Source organism: Delphinus delphis, chromosome 15 (assembly GCF_949987515.2).
Source record: "Delphinus delphis chromosome 15, mDelDel1.2, whole genome shotgun sequence".
Taxonomy (NCBI): domain Eukaryota; kingdom Metazoa; phylum Chordata; class Mammalia; order Artiodactyla; family Delphinidae; genus Delphinus; species Delphinus delphis.
In genome coordinates this window covers 65,760,400-65,785,340 of record NC_082697.1, presented here as the reverse complement: position 1 = coordinate 65,785,340, position 24,941 = coordinate 65,760,400, and the positions used below count along the sequence as shown (strand labels likewise).

The window sequence follows — 24,941 nt, the reverse complement described above, 5'->3', positions numbered from 1 at the left end:
TTTGGTGGAGTCTTTAGGGTTTTCTACATATAAAATCATGTCATCTACAAATAAGGTGACAAGTAAAATTTGTCACCTTTCCAATTTGGATGACTTTTATTTCTTTTTCTTGCCTATCTGCTGTGATTAGAACTTCCAATACTATGTTGAATAAGAGGGGCGAGGATGCTCATCCTCATCTTCTTCCTGATTTTAGAGGGATGGCTTTCAGTGTCTCACTGTTGAGTATGGTTTTAGCTGTGGGTTTGTCATAAATGGGCTTTATTATGTTGAGGTATATTCCTTCCATACCCACTTTATTGAGAGTTATTTTTAATCATAAATGGATGTTAAACATTGTCAACTGATTTTTCTGCAACTGTAGAGATAATCATATGATTTTTATTCTTTGTTAATGTGGTGTATCACATTGCTTAATTTGCATATATTGAGCCATCCTTGGATCCCTGTAATAAGTCCCACTCCATCATGGTGTATAATCCTTTTAACATACTGTTGTATTAGGTTTGCTAATTTTTTTTTAAAATTATTTATTTTTGGCTGTGTTGGGTCTTTGTTTCTGTGCGAGGGCTTTCTCTAGTTGTGGCGAGCAGGGGCCACTCTTCATCACAGTGCACGGTCCTCTCACCGTTGCAGCCTCTCGTTGCAGAGCACAGGCTCCAGACGCGCAGGCTCAGTAGTTGTGGCTCACGGGACTAGTTGCTCCGCGGCATGTGGGATCCTCCCAGACCAGGGCTCGAACCCGTGTCCCCTGCATTGGCAGGCAGACTCTCAGCTACTGCACCACCAGGGAAGCCCAGTTTGCTAATATTTTGTTGATAACTTTTGCATCTATGTTCATCAGAGATACTGGCTTGAAATTTTATTTGTTGTGTGTGTTATCCTTGTCTGGTTTGGTATCAGTCTAATGTTGGCCTTGTAAAATGAGTTGGGAAACCATCCTTCCTCTTCAATTTTTTGGAATAGTTTGAATATGATAGGTATTAAATCTTCTTTGAATGTTTGGTAGAATTCACCAGTGCAGCCATCTGGCTTTTTGGGAGGTTTTCAATTACTGTTTCAATCTCCTTAATGTTGATCAGTCTATCCAGATTTTCTATTTCTTCATGATTCAATCTTAGAAGGTTGCATGATTCTAAGAATGTTTCCATTTATTCTAGGTTGTCCATTTTTTTTCATAATATTCTCATAATCTTTTGTATTTCTGTAGTATCCATTGTTACTACGCCTCTTTTGTTTTTTATTTTATCAGTGCCTTCTCTCTTTTTTCCTGTGAGTTGAGCTACGGGTTTGTCAATTTTGTTTATCTTTTCAAAGAACCAGCTCTTTCTTTCATTGATCTTTTCTATTGTCTTTTAAGTATCTATTGCATTTGTTTCTGCTCTTATTTTTAATATTTCCTTCCTTCTACTGTCTTTGGGCTTCACCTATTCTTTTGCTAGCTCCTTTAAGTGTAAGGTTAAATAGTTTGAGACTTTTTTTGCTTCTTGACGTAGGCCTGTATCACTATAAACTTCCCTCTTAATACCAGTTTTGCTGCAACCCATAGATTTTGGTATGTTATACTTTTATTTTTAGTTGTCTTAAGGTATTTTTAATTTTTTCCTTTAAGTTCTCCCTTGACACAGTAGTTGTTCAGCACCATGTTGTTTAGTCTCCACATATCTGTGACTTTTCTAGCTTTCTTCTTGTAGTTGATTTCTAGTTTCATACCATTATATTCAGAAAAGATGCTTGAAAGGATTTCAGTCTTCTTAAATTTATTAAGACTTATTTTGTGTCCAAACACATGGCCTAACCTTGAGAATGTTCCATGTGCACTTAAGAAGAATGTGTAGTCTGCTGCTTTTGCATAGAATGTTCTATATACGTCTATTCAGTCCATTTGGTCTAATGTTTTATTTAAGGCCATTGTTTCCTTGTTGACTTTTTGTCTAAATGATCTACCCATTAACGTAAGTGGCGTGTTAAAGTCCCCTACTATTATTGTGCTGCCATCAGTTTCTCCCTTTACATCTGTTAATAATCGCTTTATATATTTTGGTACTCCTAGGTTAGGTGTATACAGTCGTTAGTTCCAGGAACCCCTGCAGATACCAAAATTTGAGGATGCTCAAGTCTCTTATAATTTGCATATAATGTACAAACAATTTCCTGTAAAGTTTACATCATCTCTAGATTACTTATAATACCTAATACAATGTAAATGCTATGCAGATAGTTGCCGGCACACAACAAAGTTAGATTTGCTTTTTGCTTCTCTCTGGAATTGTGTTCTGAATTTTTTTTGATCTGCAGGTAGTTGAATCTGTGGATGTAAAACGTGCAGATCTGGAGGGTTGACTGTATATATATTAATAAATATCGTATATTCTTGAAGGGTTATCTCCTTTATCATTATGTAATGTTCATCTTTTGCTCTTCTTACCTTTCTTGGCTTGAAGTCTTTTGTCTGTTATGAATATAGCTACACCCACTTGTTTTGGCTGCCCTTTGCTTGCAGTATCACCTCACATCCCTTCACTCAGAGCCTATTTTTTTTTAGAGCTGAGATGAGTCTCCTGGAGGCAGAATATAGTTGGATCTTGTTTTTTAATCCATCCAGCCACTGTGTCTCTTTTGATGGGTGACCTTAATCCATTGGCATTTAGGGTGATCACTGATGATATATGAGGACTTAGTTCTGCCATTTTATCTTTTGTTTTCTGGTCGCTCTGTATTGCCACTTTTTTGTTGTTTGTTTGTTTTGGGTTTTTTTGGGGTTTTGTTTTGTTTTGTTTTTTTCCTTGTGTTTCTTTCTGCCATTTTAGTTTGGTGGTTTTCTATGTTGTTTTTCTTCAGCTTATTCTTTTTTTATGTTTTGTTTTGTGGTTACCATGAGGTTTGTATAAAATGTCTCATAAATAAAACAGCCCTTTTTCTGTAGATAACATCTTATCTCATTTGCCTATACAGGTTCCATCGTTTTCCTGTTCCCCCTTTATATTTGGTGTGTGTGTGCCTCAAATTATCTTCTCTTATACTGTAAGTGTGTTACCAGATTGAAGTACCTTAGTTATTTTTACTGCTTTCCCCCCTTTTATGCTATAACTGTTTAACAACTTATGTAGAGTTGCAATTTTCTGATTCTATCTATTTACTCTAAGTTTTGTGTGCTTTTGTCTTTTCATTTTGGTAGAAGAGCTCCTTTCAACATTTCTTGTAAGGCAGGTTTAGTGGCGATGAACTCCCTCAACTTTTGTTTGTCAGGGAAAACCTTTATTTCTCCTTCATATCTGAAGGATAACTTTGCTGGTTAGAATAGTCTTGGCTGACAGTTTTTATCTTTCAACAATTTGAGTATGTCATTCCACTCTCTCCTGGCCTATAGAGTTTCTGCTGAGAAATCTGCTGATAGGCTAATGTGGGTACCTTTGCAGGACAATGTCTTTTTTTCCCCACTGCCTTTAAAATTCTTTTTTTATCATTGATTTTGATAGCTTAATATAATGTGCCTTGGAGAAGGTCTGTTTGCACTGAGATAATTAGGTGTTCTGTTAGCTTGTGGAGTCATATATCCAGTTCCTTCTCCTGGTTTGGGGAGTTCTCAGCTATTATTTATTTTTTTATATGCTCTCTGATCTCATCTTCTCTCCTCCTTGTGGAATACCAATTATCCTTATGTTATGTTTTCTAATGAGTTTCTTCATTTTTTAAAACCTTATTTCTCTCTCCTACCTGAATCATTTCTAGATTTCTATCTTTGAGCTCACTACTTCTCCTTTCCATATGGTCTGCTCTATTTCCAGTGGTTTCTAGTACAGTCTTTATCTCATTTTATTGAGTTCTTCAGCTCCAGAATTCGTTTGTTTCTTTTTTAGGGTAACCAATCTCTTTTGTAAAGTATTCCTCTGTTCATCAACTTTATTCCTGAGCTCATTGAATTGCTTTTCTGAGTTTTCTTGTAGCTCAGTGAGTTTCTTCATGATACCTATTTTGAATTCTCCATTAGTTAAAAGCATGCTCTTCTGTGATTTTCACTTTGGTTTCTGGAGAATTGTCATTTCTTTTTTGGTATACTGCATTGCTGTCATTTTTCATGGTGCTTGATGAAATGTTCCTGTGCCAGTGCATTTGAAGTATCCAACACCTTTCTTAATAGATAAAGTTTTGCTTACTTTGTTTCTAACAAACCAATAATTGGTAACTAGAGGTTTTTCCTTTGTTTTTAAGTAGGTGGCTCTACAGCACAAGTGTTTTTTTTTTTTAACGTGTTTATTGGAGTATAATTGCTTTACAATGTTGTGTTAGTTTCTGCTTTATAACAAAGTGAATCAGTTATACATATACATATGTTACCATATCTCTTCCCCCTTGCGTCTCCTTCCCTATCCCACCCCTCTAGGTAGTCACAAACCATGGAGCTGATCTCTCTGTGCTATGCAGCTGCTTCCCACTAGTTATCTATTTTACGTTTGGTAGTGTATATATGTCCATGCCACTCTCTCACTTTGTCACAGCTTACCCTTCCCCCTCCCCATATCCTCAAGTCCATTCTCTAGTAGGTCTGTGTCTTTATTCCCGTCCTACCCCTAGGTTCTTCATGACTTTTTTTTTCTTAGATTCCATATATATGTGTTAGCATATGGTATTTGTTTTTCTCTTCCTGACTTACTTCACTCTGTATGACAGACTCTAGGTCCATCCACCTCACTATGAATAACTCAATTTCGTCTCTTTTTATGGCTGAGTAATATTCCATTGTATATATGTGCCACATCTTCTTGTGTGTTTTTTTTTTTTTTTTTTTTTTTTTTGCGGTACGTGGGCCTCTCACTGTTGTGGCCCCTCCTGTTGCGGAGCACAGGCTCCAGATGCGCAGGCTCAGCGGCGATGGCTCATGGGCCCAGCCGCTCCATGGCATGTGGGATCCTCCCAGACTGGGGCACAAACCCATGTTCCCTGCATCGGCAGGCGGACTCTCAACCACTGTGCCACCAGGGAATCCCAATGTGCCACATCTTCTTTATCCATTCATCTGTTGATGGACACTTAGGTTCCTTTCATGTCCAGGTTTTTGGTTCGTTTTTCCAGAGCTGCCTCTTGTGGTATTTGAGAATCTGCACTTTCCATCTTCCATTGTCTCTGTGGAAGGTGTGGCCCCATGCCCTCATAATTGCTTCTTGTGCTCCTGGGGTCACTGGTGCCTTGCTGTTGCTGGTGTCACTTCTGTTGCTGGCATCACCACCAGGAGCACTGGTATGGCAGAAGTTTCCGCTGTGTCTGGGGTTGCCTAGGTTGCAGCCACTGCTGCCCCGGTGGGGGTAGTTGGAGGGAGGGGTAGAAGCTGGGGTCAGAGGTTGTCATGTTCATGGGCACCACCACAAGCAGGGGTCTGGAGTTTCATGTGCTCCTGTGGCTGAAGAGACTGGGGTCATGGGGCTCACTTCTACTGCTGCCCAGTTCTCTGTGGCCATGGGCACTGCTGCAGCTGGAAGCCAGAGTCATGTGTGTCACCTTTGCTGCTGCTGCTGGATTCTCTGGGGCTGTGGCTCAGCCATGATAGCCAGGAGGCCAGTATCATGGGCACTGGTTCTGCCTCTTCTATGTGTTCCAACTCATCCACCTTCAGATTACAGATGTGTAGATCTCTCTTGTGTCCTGGTGTGTTGAGCAGAGGAACCGGTGTTGTGTTATGGATGTTTTACTAGTTGTAGGTTAAAGGAGAGAGACAAAGGGATTGTCTCACACCACCATAATGCTTAGAAGTATAACTTTTGTATGTAATTGAAGTTAATTTGGTATCAATACAAATTAGATTGTTATAATTTTAGGATGTTATATGTAATCCCCATAGTAACCATGAAGAAAATATCTAAGGAATATAAACTAAAGGAAATTAGAAGAGAAGCAAAATATGTCACTAAAAAATATCAACTAAATAAGAAAGAAGACGGTAGTGGAGGAAATGAGGGGCAAAAAAGCATTAAGACATACAGAAGATGAATAGCAAAATGGCATATGTAAGTCTTTCCTTATCAATAATTACTTTAAATGTAAATGGGTGAAACTCTCCAATCCAAAGGCAGAGATTTGCAGAATAGATGATAAAACATGATCCAACTCTACACTGTCTATAAGAGACTCATTTCAGATTCAAAGACACAAGTAGGTTGAAAAGATGGAAAAAGACATTCCCTACAAATAGGAGACAAAAGGGTGGCTATCTAATAATATCAGACAAAATAAACTTGAAGTTGAATACTGGCACAAGTGACAATAAATGGACATTATATATTGAAAAAAAGATTAATTCACTGAGACTATATAACATTCAGAAACGTATATGCACCTAACAGCATAGTGCCAAAATATATGATGCAAACATAGACAGAATTAAAGGGAGAAATCAAAACTCCAAATTATATAAAATAAACATTGATGGAATTGAAGGGAGAAATATACAGTTCTACAATAACACTTGGAGAGTTCAATATATTACTTTCAATAATGGATAGAACAACCAGAAAGAAGGTCAATAATGAAGTGGAGGACTTGACTAACACTACACACCAATTGGATCTGACCGATATACAAAATACCCTGCCTAAGAACAACAGAACACACATTTTTCTCAAATGTACATGGAACATTCTACAGGATGGGTCACATAATATGCCACAAAACAAAGATTAGTACATTTTAGAAGATTGAAATCATACAAGGTATCTTATCTGATCACATAGAATGAAATTAAAATTAACAACAAAAAGAAAAGTGAGAAATTCACAAATATGTAGAAAATTAAGCAATACAGTCTTAAACAACCAATAAGTCAAAAATGAAATCACAGGGGAAATTAGAAATTACATGGAGATAAATAACAACCAAACTACAACAGACCAAAGCTTGTGATTGTAACAAAAGCAGTGTTGCTTAGGAATTTTAAACACCTACATTAGGAAAAAAAAAAAATCTCACGTCAATAACTTAACACTTTAAGTAACAAGAAAGAGGGGCGCAAACTAAATCCAAAGCTAGCAGAAGAAGGAAATAAGTTTGGAGCTAAAATAACAAAATAGCGAATAGGAAAACAATAGAGGGAACAAATAAAGCCAAAAGTTGGTTCTTTGATAAGATCAAAATTGACAAATGTTTAGCTATATTAAGAAAAAAAGAGATGATTCAAATTATTAAAATCGGAAATGCAAGAGGAGATATTACTAGCCATTTTACATTCCAAAAAAGAAAAGTTTGTAAGAGAACACTAAAACAATTACACACCAAAAGACAGGATAATCTAGATGAAAGAGGCAAATTTCTAGAAACACATAATCTACCAAAAATAAATCATGAAGAAATAAAAAATATGAATAGACCTATAACTAGTAAGGAGATTGAATCAGTAATCAACACTCTCATCCCCCCCCACCCTGAAAAGAAAGCCCCAGACATGACGCCTTCACTGATGAAAACTCCCGAACATTTAAAGAAGAATCAATACCAATTATTCTCAAGCTCTTCCAAAAAATTGAAGGGGAGAAACAAACTCCTTAACTCAATCTATGAGGTCAGCATTACTCTGACACCAAATCCAGACAAAGATACTACAAAAAAAGAACACTACAGACCCTTATGAATAATTGGGGCAAAATTCTCAGCAAAATGCTAGCAAACAGAATTCAGCAACATATTAAAACGATTATATACCATGTCCAAGTGGGATTTATTCCTGGTTCAACATATGAAAATCAATCAATGTAATGAACCATGCTATAGAATGACAGTGGGGGCTGGGGGACCCCACATCTATTCAATTGATGCAGAGAAAGCATTTAACAAAATTCAGTACCCTTTCATGATAAAAACACGCAGTTTATTTAATAAATAGGAATAGGAATAGAAGGAAATAGAATAGAAGGAAACTAGGAATAGAAGGAAACATCCTCAACATGACAAAGGCCATATATTTAAAAAAAAAGCATAGCTAACATCATTCTCACTGGACTGAAAGATTTTCTCTTAAGATCAGGAACAAGACAGGAGAGCCTGATCTCACCATTTCTACTAAACAAAGTATTGGAAGTTTACCCAGGTCAGTTAGGCAAGAAAAAGAAATGAGGCACCAAAATGAAACAGAATTAAAACTAGATCTGTTCACAGATAACATGATCTTACATGTACAAAACCCTAAAAAACTTTCTCTCACACACACAAATTGTTAGAGCTAATAAAGGAATTCAGCAAAGTTATAGGAAAGAAAATCAATGCACAAAACTTAAGGTGCAGTTCTATACTTTAACAATTAACAATCCAAAAAGAAAAAACATCAATAAGAATACAATACTAAGGATAAATTTAGTATAGAAGGTGAAAGACTTGTACACTGAAGATTAAAAATCACTGCTGAAAAAGAGAAAGAAGACATAAATAAATGGAAAAGCATCCCGTATTCATTGATTTGAGACAATATTAAGGTGACAATGCTGCCCAACATTATCTACAGATTCAATGCAATCCCTATCAAAATTTCAGTGGTGTTTTTTGCAGACATAGAAAAACCCATCCTAAAATTCACATAAAATCTCAAGGGATCCCAAAATGCAAACACAACCTTTAGAAAGGAGAAAAAAGTTGGAGAACTTACACTCCTGATTTCAGAAACTTACTTCAAAGCTATAGCAAACAAAACAATGTGATACGTTCATAAAAAGAGACATACAGACCACTGGAAGAGCATAGAGAACCCAAAAAGTAACCCTCACATATACTGTCAATTGATTTTAGGCAAGGGTGCCAAGACTATTCAGTGGGAAAGACAGTCTTTTTAACAAATGGTGCTCGGAAACGTGGATGACCACATGCAAAAGAATGAAGTTACCTTATATCATACACAAAAATTAATTCAAAATAGATCAAAAACTTAAATGTAAGAGCTGAGCTTATGAAACTCTTGGAAGAAAACACAGAGGAAAATCTTGCCTTGGATTTCACAATGATTTCTTGAATATGACACCAAAAGCACAGGAAATAAAAGACAAATATTGAATACATAAAATGTTCACCAAATTTGAAAACTTTGTATGTCATAGGATACTATCAAGAAAGTGAAAAGACAATGGGAGAAAATATTTGCAAAGCATATAATTTGCATATCTGATAAGGTATTAATATCCAGCCTACATAAAGAACTCTTACAACTTAGAAACAACAACAACAGAAAAATGAACAACCCAATTAAAAATGGGCAAAGAACTTGAATAGACAATTCTCCGAAGATATACAAATGGCCAATAAGAACATGAAAAGATGCTAGTCATTAGAGAAATGTCAATCAAAACCACAATGAGTTACCACTTCAAACCCATTAGAATGGCCATTATTAAAAATAAACTGAAAATAGCAAGTGAGTGTAAGGATATGAGGAAATGAAAAGCCTTGTGCATGTGGAAAACATGTATGGCAATTCCTCAAAAAGTTAAACAGAATTACCATATGATCTAGCAATTCCATTTCTGGGTATATAACCAAAAGAAGGGAAAGCAGGGACCCAAAGAGTTACTTGCACAATCAGTGTTCATAGCAGCATTATTCACAAAGGCCAAAAGGTGGAAACAACCCAATGTCCATCAAAACTTGGTATATACATACAATGGAATATTATTCAGTCTCAAAAGATGACAGTTTGCTAAAACATGGATGAACCTTGAAAACATGGTGCTAAGTGAAATAAGCCAGACACAAAAGGGCAAACGTTGTATGATTCCACTTATATGAGGTAACTAAAATAGGCAAGTTCTTAAAGACAAAAAGTACCATTAGAGGTTACCAGCTGCGGGGAGATGGGGACTAGGCAGCTGTTGTCTAATGGGAACAGAATTGCTTCTTGGGATGGAGGAAATTGTCTGCAGATGCATGGTGGTGACGGTTGTGCAATATTGTAAATTTTACTCAGTGCTACTGAACGGTATGCTCAGGAATGGTGAAAAGGGTAAATTTTATATCATATATATATATATATATATATATATATATATATATGCCTCAATAAAAAGAAAATAAAAGAACAGAATATAAGCCCACAAATCTCAAAGGTAGAGTGACATGTCTCAATGCCATGAGAACATGTGAAATGAAGGAAATCAGTGTGGCCATATGCCAAGACATCTTTGCTAAATAAAATATGTTATGTACAATTTTTTTTAAGTCATGGCTTTGGACCATGCCAGTTCAATTTAACCAGAATCTCTGTGGTTGGATCCAAGTATTTAAAAAAACAGAATCCCTCAAACGATTCTAACGTGCAGGCAGTATTAAGAACTGCTGATCTAGATACCTGTTACTCTGTGTTCATTTTCCCTTTTATCCAACCTTTACACTGTGCTACTGAGAATTAAGGCTAAGGCTTGCATGATTGCTTCTGGACAATAGTACCACAGAGGGACAGGGCCCCACCCACCCACCCAAGGCCACAGTGTGAGCACAACAGTGACACCAGTGGCTGTGACTTTGTAGAAAGGAGATGGGGTCTGAGATCAATTTCAGGGTCTGTCTACCCTTCTGCGGTCCATCTTGGAAGCTGAGGTTTTCCTCTTAGTGGGCACTGCTAGCTAGGGTTTGTCTGATGAAGAGTTACAGCAGGTTTCCTTATACTCTATTGTAGGTTTCTGTAGTCCCTGGATTTCTCATTTAGAGTTTGGGGTCCAAAACACACCACTTTGAATCCTAGGCCTGCCATTTATTTGACATGGGAAAGAAACGTTAAGCTTCTAATCTGCAGTTTCTTCCTCTTTAAAGCGGGGATAATAGCGCCCCTGGAGGCTCAGCGAGTATAATAGATTTGTTTGCACCCTGTTGGTAAGTGCGGTGGTATCATGTGAACCCAGTCAAAGCCAGCATTCTTGACCACAAGACATCAGTGGACCCCAAGTCTGGTGGTTCTGAAGCCAGGCTGTTTTCTACCCCAACAGTCAGCCCATAAGTGCCAGATGGGTTATGACAGAAAGGGATGTGGGAACACACTATGAGCTTTGAGATTAATTAGAACAGGTTTCATTGACTTGGAGTGAATAAAGGAAGAAGGAAGAAGTCTCAACATGCAGAGTTGAGTCCAGTCCCTTGGCACCTACACAGCTCCCTGCAAGGATTCTTGGGCGGTGTGGGGGCAGATGGGGTGTCCTTACCTCATAGCACATGAAGATGCCTATGGGCCTGGTGGGCTTGATCCTGATGCCAATGTTTCCTTCAGTGTTGGGCGGCAGGATGTTGCCCTTGTCATCAATGATCTGGAGCAAGAGGCCTGTGAATCCCACCCTGCAGGGATCCCCAACACTCCTGCCCCACCCAAACACTGCCTGGCTCATTCATGTGACACAGTGGGGGTTATTGGAGGAGGGGGTTGTGGTAGAGGAGCCCTGTCAGAAAATAGAATAAAACTGTCAAAAGTCTTTGAAATCAGCAAATGGTGGAACCCAAGCCACGGGTCTATGTGTTTCATGCATATATAGACATCACAAATGTGTCTTCAAGCGAGAAAACACGGATCAGGAAAAACTAAAGGCACCCGCAGTGGAGAGAGCTGCCTGTGCTACTGCAAGTACTCTTTTCCAGGCTCGATGCATGAGGCCTCTGGTGTCCTGGCAAGCTGCGCTCACGCCCAGGACACTGCAGTTCTCAACTGAAAACTCCCCAGGAAACTGGAGGAAAAGTAGGCGGAGAAGAGGAAGGGCAACCGGGAGGCATGACTGGTTCTGTCACCTCGTGTCACACAATGGTCCAACCCCAGCCGAGCACTAACTGCTCTGTGCCAATGTCTTTACCACCAGACCTGAATATCGTAGGGTGGGATGGCCTTCCCCAAGGAACCCGGCTTGATCTTCATCCCCCGGAGAGTGCCACAAGTTGTTCCCTGTTCGCAAAGAAGAGAACGGGGGTTGGCCAAGACTCCAGGCTAATCACAAAGCAGCAAGAATCAAACACAGCATCCTTGCTTACAAATGTCATTTGATGCTGTGCAAAGAGCCCTCGTGGAGAAGCTAGAAGCCATCGACCCCACTCTAGTCAGCAGACATTCACTGCACCTGACATGGACTGGGCCTGAGCCCGGTGCTGGGGCTACAGAGTCCAGTGGGAGAGGCCATGAAGAAGCAGAGGAGTGAGCCCAGGGCTGTGGGCATGTAACGTAGGGTGTGGAGTGCCCAGTGTATGCCAGACGTGTGTCCCTTTGCTGGGCAGGGCCATGAGTATATTTCACAACCATTTACTTGTAGCTGCCTCAACTGCTTCTCAGAGCTGTGCTGAGATTATTCAGATTGTTCACGTTGTTCCCCTACCGCCATGTCTTCCTGATGAACCTTATTCCTTCTTTATGGTTCTCTAAATTATCACTTTCCTAAAGTTAAGCGCTTTACACACAGGGAGACCAAGGTTTGAACCCTGACTCCACCACTCACTAGCTATGTACCAAGTAATCCCCCTTGATCTCCTCCTCTGTCAAATGGGGGTAATTATAACATTATCGCTCAGAGTGCTTGTGAGTGTGTGCCAGGCACACACCAAGTATTCAGTAAACAACTACTACTAGCTATCATTCAGGCCCTAATCAAAGGAAGTTGGGAGATTCTCTTTCTGTGGTATTTTTCCCCACACTTGTATTCCTGCTTGTCTGTTTCCCTCAGTAGATAATGAGCATTCAGAGAATAGAGATTGTCCCATCTATGTCTGCACCCCCAGCCTCTAAACACAATACCTACCTAAAAACAACAGTGACAACCATAGCTGCAATAGGGGTTAGACACTGTGCCCAGAGCTTTGTATACTTTCTTTCTTTTACCTTATCATAACCTGGCAAGACTGGCATTATATTTCCATTTTGGAGATGGGGAAGCTAGACTCTGCAAGATTCAGTGATATGCCAACAGTCTCGAAGCCTATAACTGGCAAGGCTGAGATCGGAACTGGGGTCTGAGCTCCTGAGAGAGGAAGTACTTTCCCCTTTGCTATGTCACTGCTCACACTCTAATGTGGAAAATGTTGCAGAAATGAGTGAATAGGTGTGAAAATGTTTGGAGAAATAAAGCACCATCCGGGTATCGGGGAGTATTCTGTTGTTACAGATAGTTAATGCAAAGGGACTGGCGTCATGGGTGTAGCGCATAGTTCTAACCTCACCCTTCTTGTCTGAATGCAAACTGTGGACCAGCAAGGACAGACCTAGAGTCTTAACAATTCTCAAGACTGGAAGCAGACCCAATAACTGATTATTTATTTATTAATTTATGCAAAATAATGTCAGACAAGTATGTCAATTGAGACTGAAACGGCTATTTTGCTGCAGGCCCTGAGAAGACAATCATACCTCTGTCAGGTAAAGGGATGATAGGGAAGTAGGGGAAAGTGGCTCTGTCCAGCATCGGAAATGCATTGAAAATGTGTTAGAAGTGAGATACCTGCCCACACTATCATGGATAAAGTCCTTGAGATTCAAGACATGCATGATTCTTTGAATGCCCCGCCCACCTGACTGGTCAGTGATCCTCTTTGGGATCACAGTGTGTGTGTCTGTGTGTGTGTGTGCGTGCGTGCGTGTGTGTGTGTGTGTGTGTGTGTGTGGCGTGTATATAGAAGATCTCTCCTCCTGCTAGTTTCTCACCATCAAAGCTGTGTGCTCTCCTCATAAACACCCAGAAATGAACTAGTGAACTTCCGGGGCTAGCTCCGGCCTGCTCCTGTGGTTGCTGCCTAGGAAGGGACGGTGAAGTGGACAGGACTTGCAGTGGTGGCTTCCATGTCTCTGGAGAGTGCCTTCTATGCCAGTGCCCCTCCTGGGCTCCCTTAATTATAACTAATTATCACAGGTACAGTGGCACCATGTCCTTAGACCCCTTTGTAAGTTTTTGTCCAATAGTTTTCAGCACATGGGTCTTTTGACAAGTTGATGAGCTGCAACTGTCCTTTCTGCAAATTTATTTGGGACAAATAAGCCAGAGCTCTGGAGCCTCCCACTGGCTTTGAGCAATGCTGTGTGCTCTGCACACACTCATAGCAGGATTCAGCTCATCTGCTGGGCTCAGTGGACGAGCACATCCTGACTGGCCCAGAGGGACCCTTCACCTACCGTTTCTGACTGTCCGTAGGCCTGGTAGAGCAGAACGCCTGTCTGTCTTCTCCACAGCTCTTGCTCCTCGGGCAGCAGGGCCTCCCCACCAGTACAGCAGTGCTCCAGGGTGGGGAACCTGAGGCTGAGGGGAAGGCAAGGTGTCAACAGAGCCTCCGCAGATTGGGCTTGGGCGCTCTGCCCCAGGCCCAGGGAGAGCTCAGAGCATTGTCAACTGGATCATTCATCCTTCTGCTTCTTCGCTTTCTTACTTGCCTTCTGGGCATTTTCCTGGTGGTCAAGTCCAAGTGGAATCATTTCCTGTGGTACCTGTTAACTCACCTGGCAGGGGTAGGTGGTGGTGGTGGTGAGGCTAATGGGTTAAATCAGGGAGATCAGGACTGAATAAGGATGTTGATGTAACAAGAGGGAGAAGTGTGCTTGGAACACATTCTAAGCATTCTACATGGCTAAGAGGGATATTTTTGTAAACCATAAGGGCTGAGGGATAAGACCCCAAGGATATGCTAGGATGGTAATAGAACTGTACCGCCTTCTGGGAAGAGTGGGCTTATGTGAACTGAAGGCCTTTTGTGTTTCTGGCTGGAGAACGCAAATTTGGGGTTAGAAATGAATTGCTCGGGACATCAAGGAAGACCGGGGTTCATGTAAGTGAAGAGAAGGAGGATCACAGGTAACTTCCCTGAGAGTAGGAATTTGGGAGAGAACAGAAAAGTCTGCTGTGAATATTTGCAGTAGTTTGCTAGGTACGTTGTGCGATGTAAATCCTCTCATCTATTTTCCCCATGAAGATTTCCATAAATAATACAAAAACCATCACAAAATAATGATGGATTCCCTGAAGGAAATGGGTAGAAGTGATTGGGGTCTTAGTACTACTTTGCCCGGGGCTGAACTGAGCCAGCTTGTAGGGCTGAGGGAGGTGGCAGAATCCCTTGTCACCCTCTGCTCATATATACAGAGCCTGTAGTGACGGACAGCAGGGCTGGCTTCATGGAGGGTATGTTCCTCATTCTTCTTGAGCTTTATCCAAAGTACATAAAATGGGCAGAGTCTCCAACAGAGTCAATATTCATGCCCTGGTTGAATTTGTATAGGGTTTGTTCACCATCTCAAGAACGTGGCAACAAGTAGCTGTAATATGAGCTTTGAAATACAGTTGGAAACATAATTCTGTCAGATTGAGGGTTCATGAATAAAATCAAGCTGTATTTCAGTTATCTTCATAAATTGAACTCCTTGGTATTTTAAGTCTTTTATGTCTAACACATGTTAGCTCTGATTCTGAAGTAGCCATTTCAATTTCAGAGTCGCTAAAAGATACATAAACAATCATAAGGTTCAAAGAGCAGATTTCAGATGAGCTAAAAATTAATCCACAAACACGGGGAAATGCAAAAATAAAATGACAGTGTGATACTACATGCCCATCAGATTGGCAAAAATTAAAACTTGGACAAAAACAAATATTGTCAGAGATGTGGAACAATGGAAATGCTCCTACCCTGCTAGGGTGAGCATACCTTGGTTCAAAACTTTGGAAAATAAGGTAGTAGGGTGCAATGTCAGTGTGACCTAGCAATTCCTCTCCCAGAGAAGATCTACAGCAACGTGTGTTTACGTGTTTATGTACATGTTCAAAAATTCAATGCAGCATTAATCATCAATAGTCCCAAACTGAAAACTACCCAAATGCCCAATAATAGAACTGAGTTAAAATGTGCTACTTTCATAAAATGTAATGTTATACAGCAATGAAAATTAACTCCAGCATTATTTAACAACACGGACACTTCTTAGAAACATAATGTTGAAAAAAGAAGCAGATATTACAGAATAATGTACGATTACATGAAGCTCAAAAGCAAGTAAAGTAATTTGCCTGGGGATATTTCCTGTGTAAACTATGCGGGAAAATAAGGAAATGAACCATAAAAGCCAAGACAGTGGATTCCTTTAGTGGAGATGGAGAGGCACGAGGAGGTCTCTGGGGACACTGGCCATGTCCTATTTTTGGGCCTTCGGTGAGCAGTTACATAGCTGTTTTATTTTCAACAATTCATTAATCTGTAAATGTATATATTATATAGTTTTCTGTATGTTTATTTCATAACAAAATGTTTATAAAAGTAAAAACCCACAATGATGCAAGGCTCACTCAGTGTTTCGTTTGGTTCCCTGAATCCTGTTTAAAGAACCAATTAGACTAGCTGCTAAATATCACCACCAACATTTACCCCCCACCACACACACACACACAGTATCCTCAAAGAACCATAGCTAAAATCAGTCAGACCACAGTGCATCAGATTACTTAAAATCCTACCCGAAGATTCCTGTTACCAACCGCAACCACATCTACCATACCTGGTGGAATTCTGCTGCAGAATCATTCGAAATACAGAGGGCGCAGCAAAGCATTGGGTAATAGGGTATTTGAATAAAGTCTAGAAAGTTAGGAGAGAAAAAATTTTATTTTTGCAATTAAGATTTAAAACATAGATTTGTTATTAGCATTTTAATTCTGACCTCTCCTCTAGGAGAGCCCATTTATTCATCTGTTAATTCTTTCAGTATACCTACATTGAGCATGAATTCCGTACATGGCATTTGTCAGGTACGACTGGAGCAACACAAGAAAGTCTAAGTTGAGGGGATGGGTAGGGAGGGAATGAAGGGAAAGTTTTGTTTTGTGAATTTGAATGGTAAAATTTTAATTTAACATTTTTCGTTTTAGTCATCATCTCCCATCTTCAATACGAGAGACTGAAACCAAGTAATTTAAAAAGTTTATTTTTAAAAATACACGAAAGTAATAATTGTAAAGTAAATTAAACAATTGAACTTTCAAATGCAGGGTTTGGGGTAAATTTGTAGACTCAGTTCTTTGAAATAATTCAAGCTTAAAATACACTGAGACTGTGGGGACACCCCTTGTAGGGGAAGGAGAATTAGACCTGGTGGGGGAAGGAGAGAGGTGGATTCATTGTGGTTTGTGCAGTTTTATGCCTCAGAGACCGGCAGGATGCAGGCAGAAAATAATGACGGAGAGGCAGATGTTGACATAGGGGCAGGGAATGAGAAGTGGGAGGTACAGTTTCAGGTGCTGGAGGGATGAGCAGATGAACTTAACCAACCAGCAGAAAAACAGGTGGAAACTAGCCTGGAGGGAGGACTGGACAGTTTTGGGAGCCACCCGAGTGGACGTACCTGCTGGAGAAATGGAAGTACAGGAAGCTGCTTAGAGGGGAGGGAAAGTTGAGGGCAGAGCCTTGGATGACTATGGTGTTCAGGGGTGAGCTAGGGGAACAGGCGGTAGCTGTAGCAAGTGGAGAATGTTCTGTGGAGCAATCTGACCTTAAGGGAGGAGAGACGGGGCTGATCCGAGGTGTACCAGGGTGAAGGGCAGGTGTTCTTAGGATGAGGAACTTTGAATATGTTTATGGACTGAGGGAGTAGAGTCAATGAAAAGTGAGAGATTGCAAATACAGGAGAAAAGGTTTAATGAGTTAAAGATTAATAGAGAGGGGCTCCAAACACAAGGGCAGGGAAGAGAACAGGATCGGCAGCAGGTGTCGGGAGGGAGTTGGACGTTGAGAGGTGAAGGGGCAGGTCTGCCTCTGAGACAGAAAGCAGGGGAGTGAGCGGAGACACAAAGACAATTTTTAAGTGAAGAGAAATACGTTGAAGGAGTTCACGCAGGTGACCTCAGTTATTATCATGGTGTATGCACAACAGCAACTGCTACCACTTACTGAGTGTTCTCTCTGGGCTAGTCTCAGGGCTAAGCACTTTCCACACCTTTCCTATGTCGTCTCATTAATATTCCCAACAATTTTGTGGAAATAGTAACCATTAAGACTCTCATTTTACAGATAAGGAAACTGAAGCTCAGAGTGGTAAGCAAACCACTAATAAATGTCAATCATGGGATACGAAACTAGATCTGTCATATTCCAAGGCCTTTGTTTCTAAATATGTCATTAAATTGAGTAGCCACACAAATACAACATTCACACACCAGCTACCTGGCCCTGGTAGAGCCAGGATCCAGGATCCAGGAGACCTGAGCTTGTTCTGTTTGCTTTCATTTCTCAAAATGTATATTCTGGTTCCCAGGTCCACAAAGTCTCATCCATAGGTCTAGGGAAAGGTTTGGAATATGTGTTTTCTTCAAAGTTACCTCTTGATGTAATTCTGATACGATGATTGATTCAGTGCTTCACACTTTGAGAAACCCAGAGCCAGGGTTATATTATGCTAAGAGTTATACTAAGAGGCTTCTTTGCTAATCAAGTATTTTCTCAGTTGGATCCAGTTTTTGAACTCGAAATGAGTTTTTTCTGGGAGTTTGTTGATATCGAAAGGTTCGTCTTCTTACCTGTACAATGACCTTGGGGTCAAACTGGGGCAGATGATGGACAAAGACTGTAGACCCCGCTGTCCATGGTTCAAGCAGGGACCCCAGGAAAGCCAGAACCCAGCCTGTGTCTGACAGGCACCAGAGGACATCAGACGTCTTCAGCTGCAGTAATTTCCTGCTAACTCCAAAATACAGTTAGCCTCAGATACTATTCTGACTACTATACTATCCTTCCCTTCTCTCCACCCGCATTCCTCCAGGATTTTGCTACTCAGTTGTTATCATTAGCACAGATACCAACTATCTACAAAAAGCCTTCTCTGTCCCCCTGGTCTGGTTAATAAGGTACAAAGTATATAGAACGTGGTCTGGTTTGAATATTACTAGTTGGGGGATGGAGAGAAGGGAGAAGAGTTTGGTTTAAAACCAATTAAATGGCTAATCCAGTTTCAGCCTCTATGTTTGTTCCAGGTTAGGGCAGTGGCTTGGAGTGGCTTAGTTCCAGGTATTATTTTTCCCTAACAGTTCATGACTGGGAAACTCTATGCCGGATTTGTCCACAATCAAGGAGAGGAGAGGACCTGTCACATAAGGTCACATTGCTGGAGCATTTTATCTTTCCCCACCAAACCCTGGAACTACTGACAGGGACACAGGGTCTTGTCATTTGTGTGGTTTGCAGAATGCCTGCTTTTTCCACCCACGTCTCCTCCATGCCTCCTGTGAAGGTGCTCAGGCAGGACCCAAATGTGCCTCCTTTGTCATTCAGATGCCTCTGTCAGCCTATACTTCTCACACACTTACGGGTCTGAACCAAAGAGAGCAGAAAGGATAAACAGCACGGGGTCAATTCCACCAAGAGTTCCTTTCCCAGCACATACACATATACATACACACTTCACCCCAGATCTGTGGCCCAGCTTCTAAGCTGGTGCCCTCTCTCCTACCATGAAGGGAAGAAGGATCGCAAAGCAAGTCCATGGCTGTGCTTTGCCATCTTGGGGAAGCCTGTGGTCCCACTGGTGAAGAAGATGGCCATTGGGTCCAGGGTCTTTGACTTAATACAGGTGTGAACTGGGGATTCTGATCTGCAAAGGGATTCAATACAAAAGGACAGAAGTCATGTTTCCTGTTTTTCCATCCTCTGGGGAAGCAAAAGAAGCAATATGAGTCTTGGAGTCAGAAAACTGGGGTTTGCAACTCCCAGTATTAGGCACCAAACAAAGTTTATGGGTGACTTGGATAGGTGGACTGACATTTCTTCATTTTAAAAAGTGGGGAAAATATGATGGATTATTTTTACTTTAATAAACATTGAAATAGTATTTCCAATGATTCCACACAATGCTCTAAATGATTTACAAATAAGAACTCATTCAATCTTCAGAGCAACCCTAAGAGGCAAGTACTGCTTTTATGCCCATTTTGTAGATGAGGGAACTGAGGCTCAGAGAGGTTAGGTAACTTACCTGAAGACATATAGCCAGCAAGTTGCAGAGCCAGGATTCAAACTCAGACAGTGTGATCCATATACTATGCTTTTAGTCACACTGCTAACCTTGTATTTTACACAGACTAGCTTCACGGGAATTTAACCTCATAAACTTGGTGTTGAAGGGTGGGAAAGAGAAAGCTAGGGAGAACGACAGTGTAAGGAATGTATACATGTACATCTGCCCTAGCATGAGCTACAGGGGGAAGGTAGAATTCGTAGCTCCCTCCGTCGGCCTCGGTTCTTGGGGAGCTTCTCCTTGGCCGAGAGTCTCTTTCTCGGGCCTATTACAATGGTAAATGCAAGCTTCCTACAGTACTCAGGCAGAGAGGCTGCAAGCAATCCCAGTGCTGGAGGGAGCCCTGGCTCTTGTGGAGAAATGATACCATACTGAGTCTGGGAAATTTAGGCGAGTTTTAATGAGTATTCTTTGTTTAAGCTATTTTAATCTAATTCTCCGACTTTAGAATCTAGCATAAGATGTGATTTCACTGTAATATTTGCCCTTGGGGGTTGAAGTAAAGAGCTTTAAAAACTGTGGAATTACTTCAAGAAAACAAATCCAGCATGGTTTGTGTGTGATATGAAAAATGCCTGAAGACTTGCAGAATCAGAGTTTTGGAGGTGGAGGGGTCTTTCTTACCTTTAGCACTTCCCTAACTTTTCCTTCAAGGCGTCCCTATAGACACCCACCCCCTAGGACATGGAAAGTGTTTGCTCCCAAAGCTGCCTGTCATTTTTTTCTCAGTCTCAAGTTTCACCTTAAAAATTCATCTGAACCTTTTGTTCACCTTCTTTAATTGTTTATTATTTACATAAAAATAATATTTCAGATTCCCCACCTACAAGGAACATGCAACACAATAACCCTCTGACTTTACACATCTCCTTTGCACAGGGGTGATTATATTTTAGTGAGAGAGCCATAGAAGTTCAATTTCCCCATTTTATACATAAAACAATTGCAGCGAAGAGAGGAGTAGGAACTAGCCCAGAGTTGCACAGCAAATCAGTGACATAGCTGTGAAGAGAAGCTCAGACCTGGTGAGCTTCCTCCCACTGGCTGCTTCTGTACCAGCACTAGGCAGTGAGTGGCTTTCTCCTGCCATTCCTCAGAAAGCACATTCATCAGACCAGAAACTCACCTAATCAGTGATCGGAAGTCCAGCCACCCTTTACGGCTGTGGTCAGACACCAGGAGCTTGGTTTTCAGAGCAGGACACTCAGAAGCCACAGAATCCACCTCTGGGGCAAGGGTATCTGTGGTCACGATGCCCTTGGCTTTAGACACTTGTAGGCGGTAGAGAATGTCCTTGGCCTTCATCTGGGTGGTCCCTGGCATGAAGACGATCCCTAGGGATGAGAAAGAAACTGCCTGTTCTGGTATCTCTTTCACAGCCTCACAACCTTGCTTATCAGATCTGGTTTATCTGCAAAGAAATCCCTTAACTTCTTGGTATGCAAAGGATGGTCCACAGCATCAACACCCCCTAAGACACAGAATCTCACCCCCCACCCCAAACTTACTGAATCAGAATCTGCATTTTAACAAGGTCTCCAAGGGATTTCTATGCACATTAAAATTGGAAAAGCCTGCCCTAATAATTTCTACTCTAAATGGATCTAGCCAGTAGACAGGTGAATCCTTCTCCATACAAATTTACACAGGATCTGCGAAAGATACAAGTAGGACAGTGTCCCTGACTCTGCCTCCCTGCCCCCATTTTTCTCCTCTCACTTCCTTCTCTGTCATCGTGAATCTCTTGTCATCTGTTGTCATCATTCCTTGTGTCATCTTGAATTTCCTCTCTTTCCTTCGTTCGTCATACCCAAAGTTAACTGCAATGTCCTTTGAATTTTTCTACTTTCCCTTCCATCTTCCATCACCAACAATTAGCTCAAGTCTTTGTGTGCCCCTATTGCATTCTAATTTCTCCACCAGATGCCCTGTCCTGAATCTTCCTACTACCCACCTTCCGTATTATTAGCCTGCTTAGTTCCAGAGAGCACTGACTTTTTCCCCTCCACATTTCTTCTCCCCACTAACACCTGGACCCTGTCTCCAGGAAAACACCACACTCCCCATCCTGACTCTGAGGGCACTGCTCACTCTCCATCTTTCTCTCGCACAACTCTATTCTCTATTTCAAGATGACCATTCTTCGTATAGGCTACTCCTGACTCTAAGCATTTCCATGTGCTATGACCATTCTTGGAATTTCCGTCCTTTGCTTCTACTCCTCTTTAATTCTTCTTATCCCAGAGGTCTCAAGTCATGTCTTGGGTTTCTCATGGACCATCTCTTCACTATACAGATGGCATGGCTTCTCTATACTCCCTCAGCCACTGCTGTTAATTCTTGATCTTGACGGATTAATCAACTATTTGTGAGAAAACATGAGACGGAGAATATGTGACCAAGAGCACGACATATTGTTGTATGAGCATGCATTATAGAACAACTGAAGTGATTCGAAAAAGAATCCATGAGTCCCACACTGATTATATAGATTAATGCATAGATAAGCAATTAAAAGGGAAAGGAAAATCTCTATAGAAGAATGCCAACTAATAAATGTAGAGGGAATGATATAAATAGAAAATTCTAATAAAAGACCACCATTAAAATATTCAATTCAGTCAAGAATCATCAGTGGATTCTCAAACCATAAAGTGAAAGACAGTTGGGGAACAGGATATTCACACAGTCCCATAAATATTATACGACAGATTACTTACTAACTACAAAAGGAAAAGGTACCTCTACAAAGGTGGATACTACCTTTCTAAAGTGATAATATCAGTGATATTAGGGCAAACCAACTTTATATATCCCCAATGTGATGCACCAGGGAAGACACAATGTTGCCCTTCTAGTACCTGGGCTAAAAATGTCTAACCTGAAGATAATCAGGAAGAAGGAGTCAGAAATACACATTTTGATGGACCTTCTGCAAAACAACTGGCTTAGACGCTTCAAAATTGTCATCGTCATGTAGACAGTGTAGAACGTAGAGAAACATTCTAGATTAAAGGAGACGGGGGAGATATAACAACTAAATGCAATGCATTGGAGTTTTGATTTAAACCAAATAAATGCTATAAAGGACATTATTGGGACAATCGAGGAATTTTGACAATGGATGTATATCAGGTAACTCTATTGCATCAGTGTTAAACTTCTTGTGTGATAACTCTGCTGTGGTCATGTGAAGGAAATGTCTTGGATCTTAGCAGATGCATGCTGCAGTGTTTATCTGGTGTTTATGGGTGTCACAGTGTCTGCAACTGATTCTTAAATGACTCACTGGGAGAGAGGGCTCGAATATGGCAAAACATTAACAATTGATGAATCTTATAAAGAAGCAAGAATGCCTGAGACCGTGTAAGAGAAAGTGTGTGTGTGTGTGTGAGAGAGAGAGAGAGAGCGAGAATTATGACATTGTGTTTGAGAGGGTGTGAGTATAAGGGAGAGAGTGGATGAGAAGGAGTAAAATAATATTTGAGTGAGTCTGAGAAAAAGAAAGACTGTTAAGAATAAAAATTGGGGGGAAGAGAAAACACCTAGTATTTCAGGACAAACTGGCTCTAGGTGAGCCCAAAGGTCTGCTTGGGTCACTGACCTGTTCGGATGCAGGCCACGATCACCAGCCACCACTCAGGCACTCGAGGCAGAATCAAGGCTAGATGGTCTCCCTCCTGGAGGCCACAGGTCTGTGTGAAGACGTTGGCTGCACGACGGGTTAAGTCTGTCATCTCTCTGAAACTCCACTTCACTTCATCCCCTTGATTATTCACCCACCACAGGGCTGGGTTTGGACCTCTCTTGCCTTCCTGGTTAGGATCATATGCTACATGTTATTTCCTGATTCAAAGGAAAGGGGCACTAATGTGGCCAATCCACTACCACAGTCACATTCCGCTGTGAGTGTAACTCAAGGTCTGAGATCCCATTTTAAAGCATTTATAGCGCCAAGAGAAGTTGGGGGGAGGTGTGATCCAGCCAACGTCTTCGGGTCTACTGTAACCCCCTCGTCTTAAGTCACATAAAACCATGAAGAGCCTTCATGTTACTTATTGAAGACTTACAATTTTATTCCCCATGTGTCTGCCTAGTTCCACATGGACAGTAGGTTACTCTCTGTGCCTCAGTTTTCTCACCTATGAAAAGGGTATAATAATGCTACCTAGAATGTAGTAAAGTTCAAATTAATTATTTTAAAAGGTCAAGTGTGTATAACAGTGCCTGGAATATAGTAGGTGCTCAATAAAATTACTGCTGTTATTGTTATTACAACAAAATAAAAGAGGATAATTTAATTCCTAAATATTTGGGGAAATTATTTTTTAAATTTAGGTACCTCAAGAGGTGCAAGAAGTCAGTCCTGGAAACTCCAGGGCCTTTTTCCCTCACAAAAACATCAAGTAAACAACAATAGACTAAGATGCCTTTGTAGGAATTTAGAAAAGAGTCACAAACCCACAGCAACCAACAAATGCCCAAACAATAAAAAGTCATAATCAAAATGGTAAGAAATTTTGTGGTGATTTTGCTTATTCTTGCACCACCCGCTCTCTGATGTGGTACAGTGTAGTCAGAGGAAGCCACCCAATTCCCAGCCCCTCCCCTAGGATAGATGAAAAAGATTGAAACTTGTGTGCAACGTTCTGGCTAGTCTGGAGGCGGCCTTAGGCACTGGTTTCTGTCTTGACTGACTTGGAGCTCAGATGGGTATGATGGCATATTGGAGGTATCTTAAAACAGTGGCAAATGTCACAGTGTGTGGAAATTGTAGACCTGTGGTTACCTAGGGATTAGAGACTACAGACAAAAAAGAAGAGAATATTTAAGTCCCCCAGAAGCCGCAGACTTTTTTTTTTTTTTTTTTTTTTTGCGGTACATGTGCCTCTCACTGTTGTGGCCTCTCCCGTTGCAGAGCACAGGCTCTGGATGCGCAGGCTCAGCGGCCATGGCTCACGGGCCCAGCTGC

At 40.9% G+C, this 24,941-nt stretch overlaps 1 protein-coding gene across 1 annotated transcript in view; it reads right to left on the bottom strand.

Annotated features, from left to right (window-relative positions):
• Positions 1 to 24,941, bottom strand: part of LOC132438053 (acyl-coenzyme A synthetase ACSM1, mitochondrial-like) — a 46,864-nt gene that overhangs the window by 9,593 nt on the left and 12,330 nt on the right. The window contains exons 3-10 of the mRNA XM_060031851.1: positions 23,574 to 23,784; positions 21,096 to 21,303; positions 19,406 to 19,546; positions 18,477 to 18,636; positions 16,463 to 16,542; positions 14,096 to 14,219; positions 11,807 to 11,887; positions 11,163 to 11,264 (exon numbers count right to left, since the gene is read on the bottom strand). Of these exons, the coding sequence (XP_059887834.1) occupies positions 11,163 to 11,264; positions 11,807 to 11,887; positions 14,096 to 14,219; positions 16,463 to 16,542; positions 18,477 to 18,636; positions 19,406 to 19,546; positions 21,096 to 21,303; positions 23,574 to 23,784 (1,107 nt within the window). The remainder of the gene's footprint in view (positions 1 to 11,162; positions 11,265 to 11,806; positions 11,888 to 14,095; positions 14,220 to 16,462; positions 16,543 to 18,476; positions 18,637 to 19,405; positions 19,547 to 21,095; positions 21,304 to 23,573; positions 23,785 to 24,941) is intronic.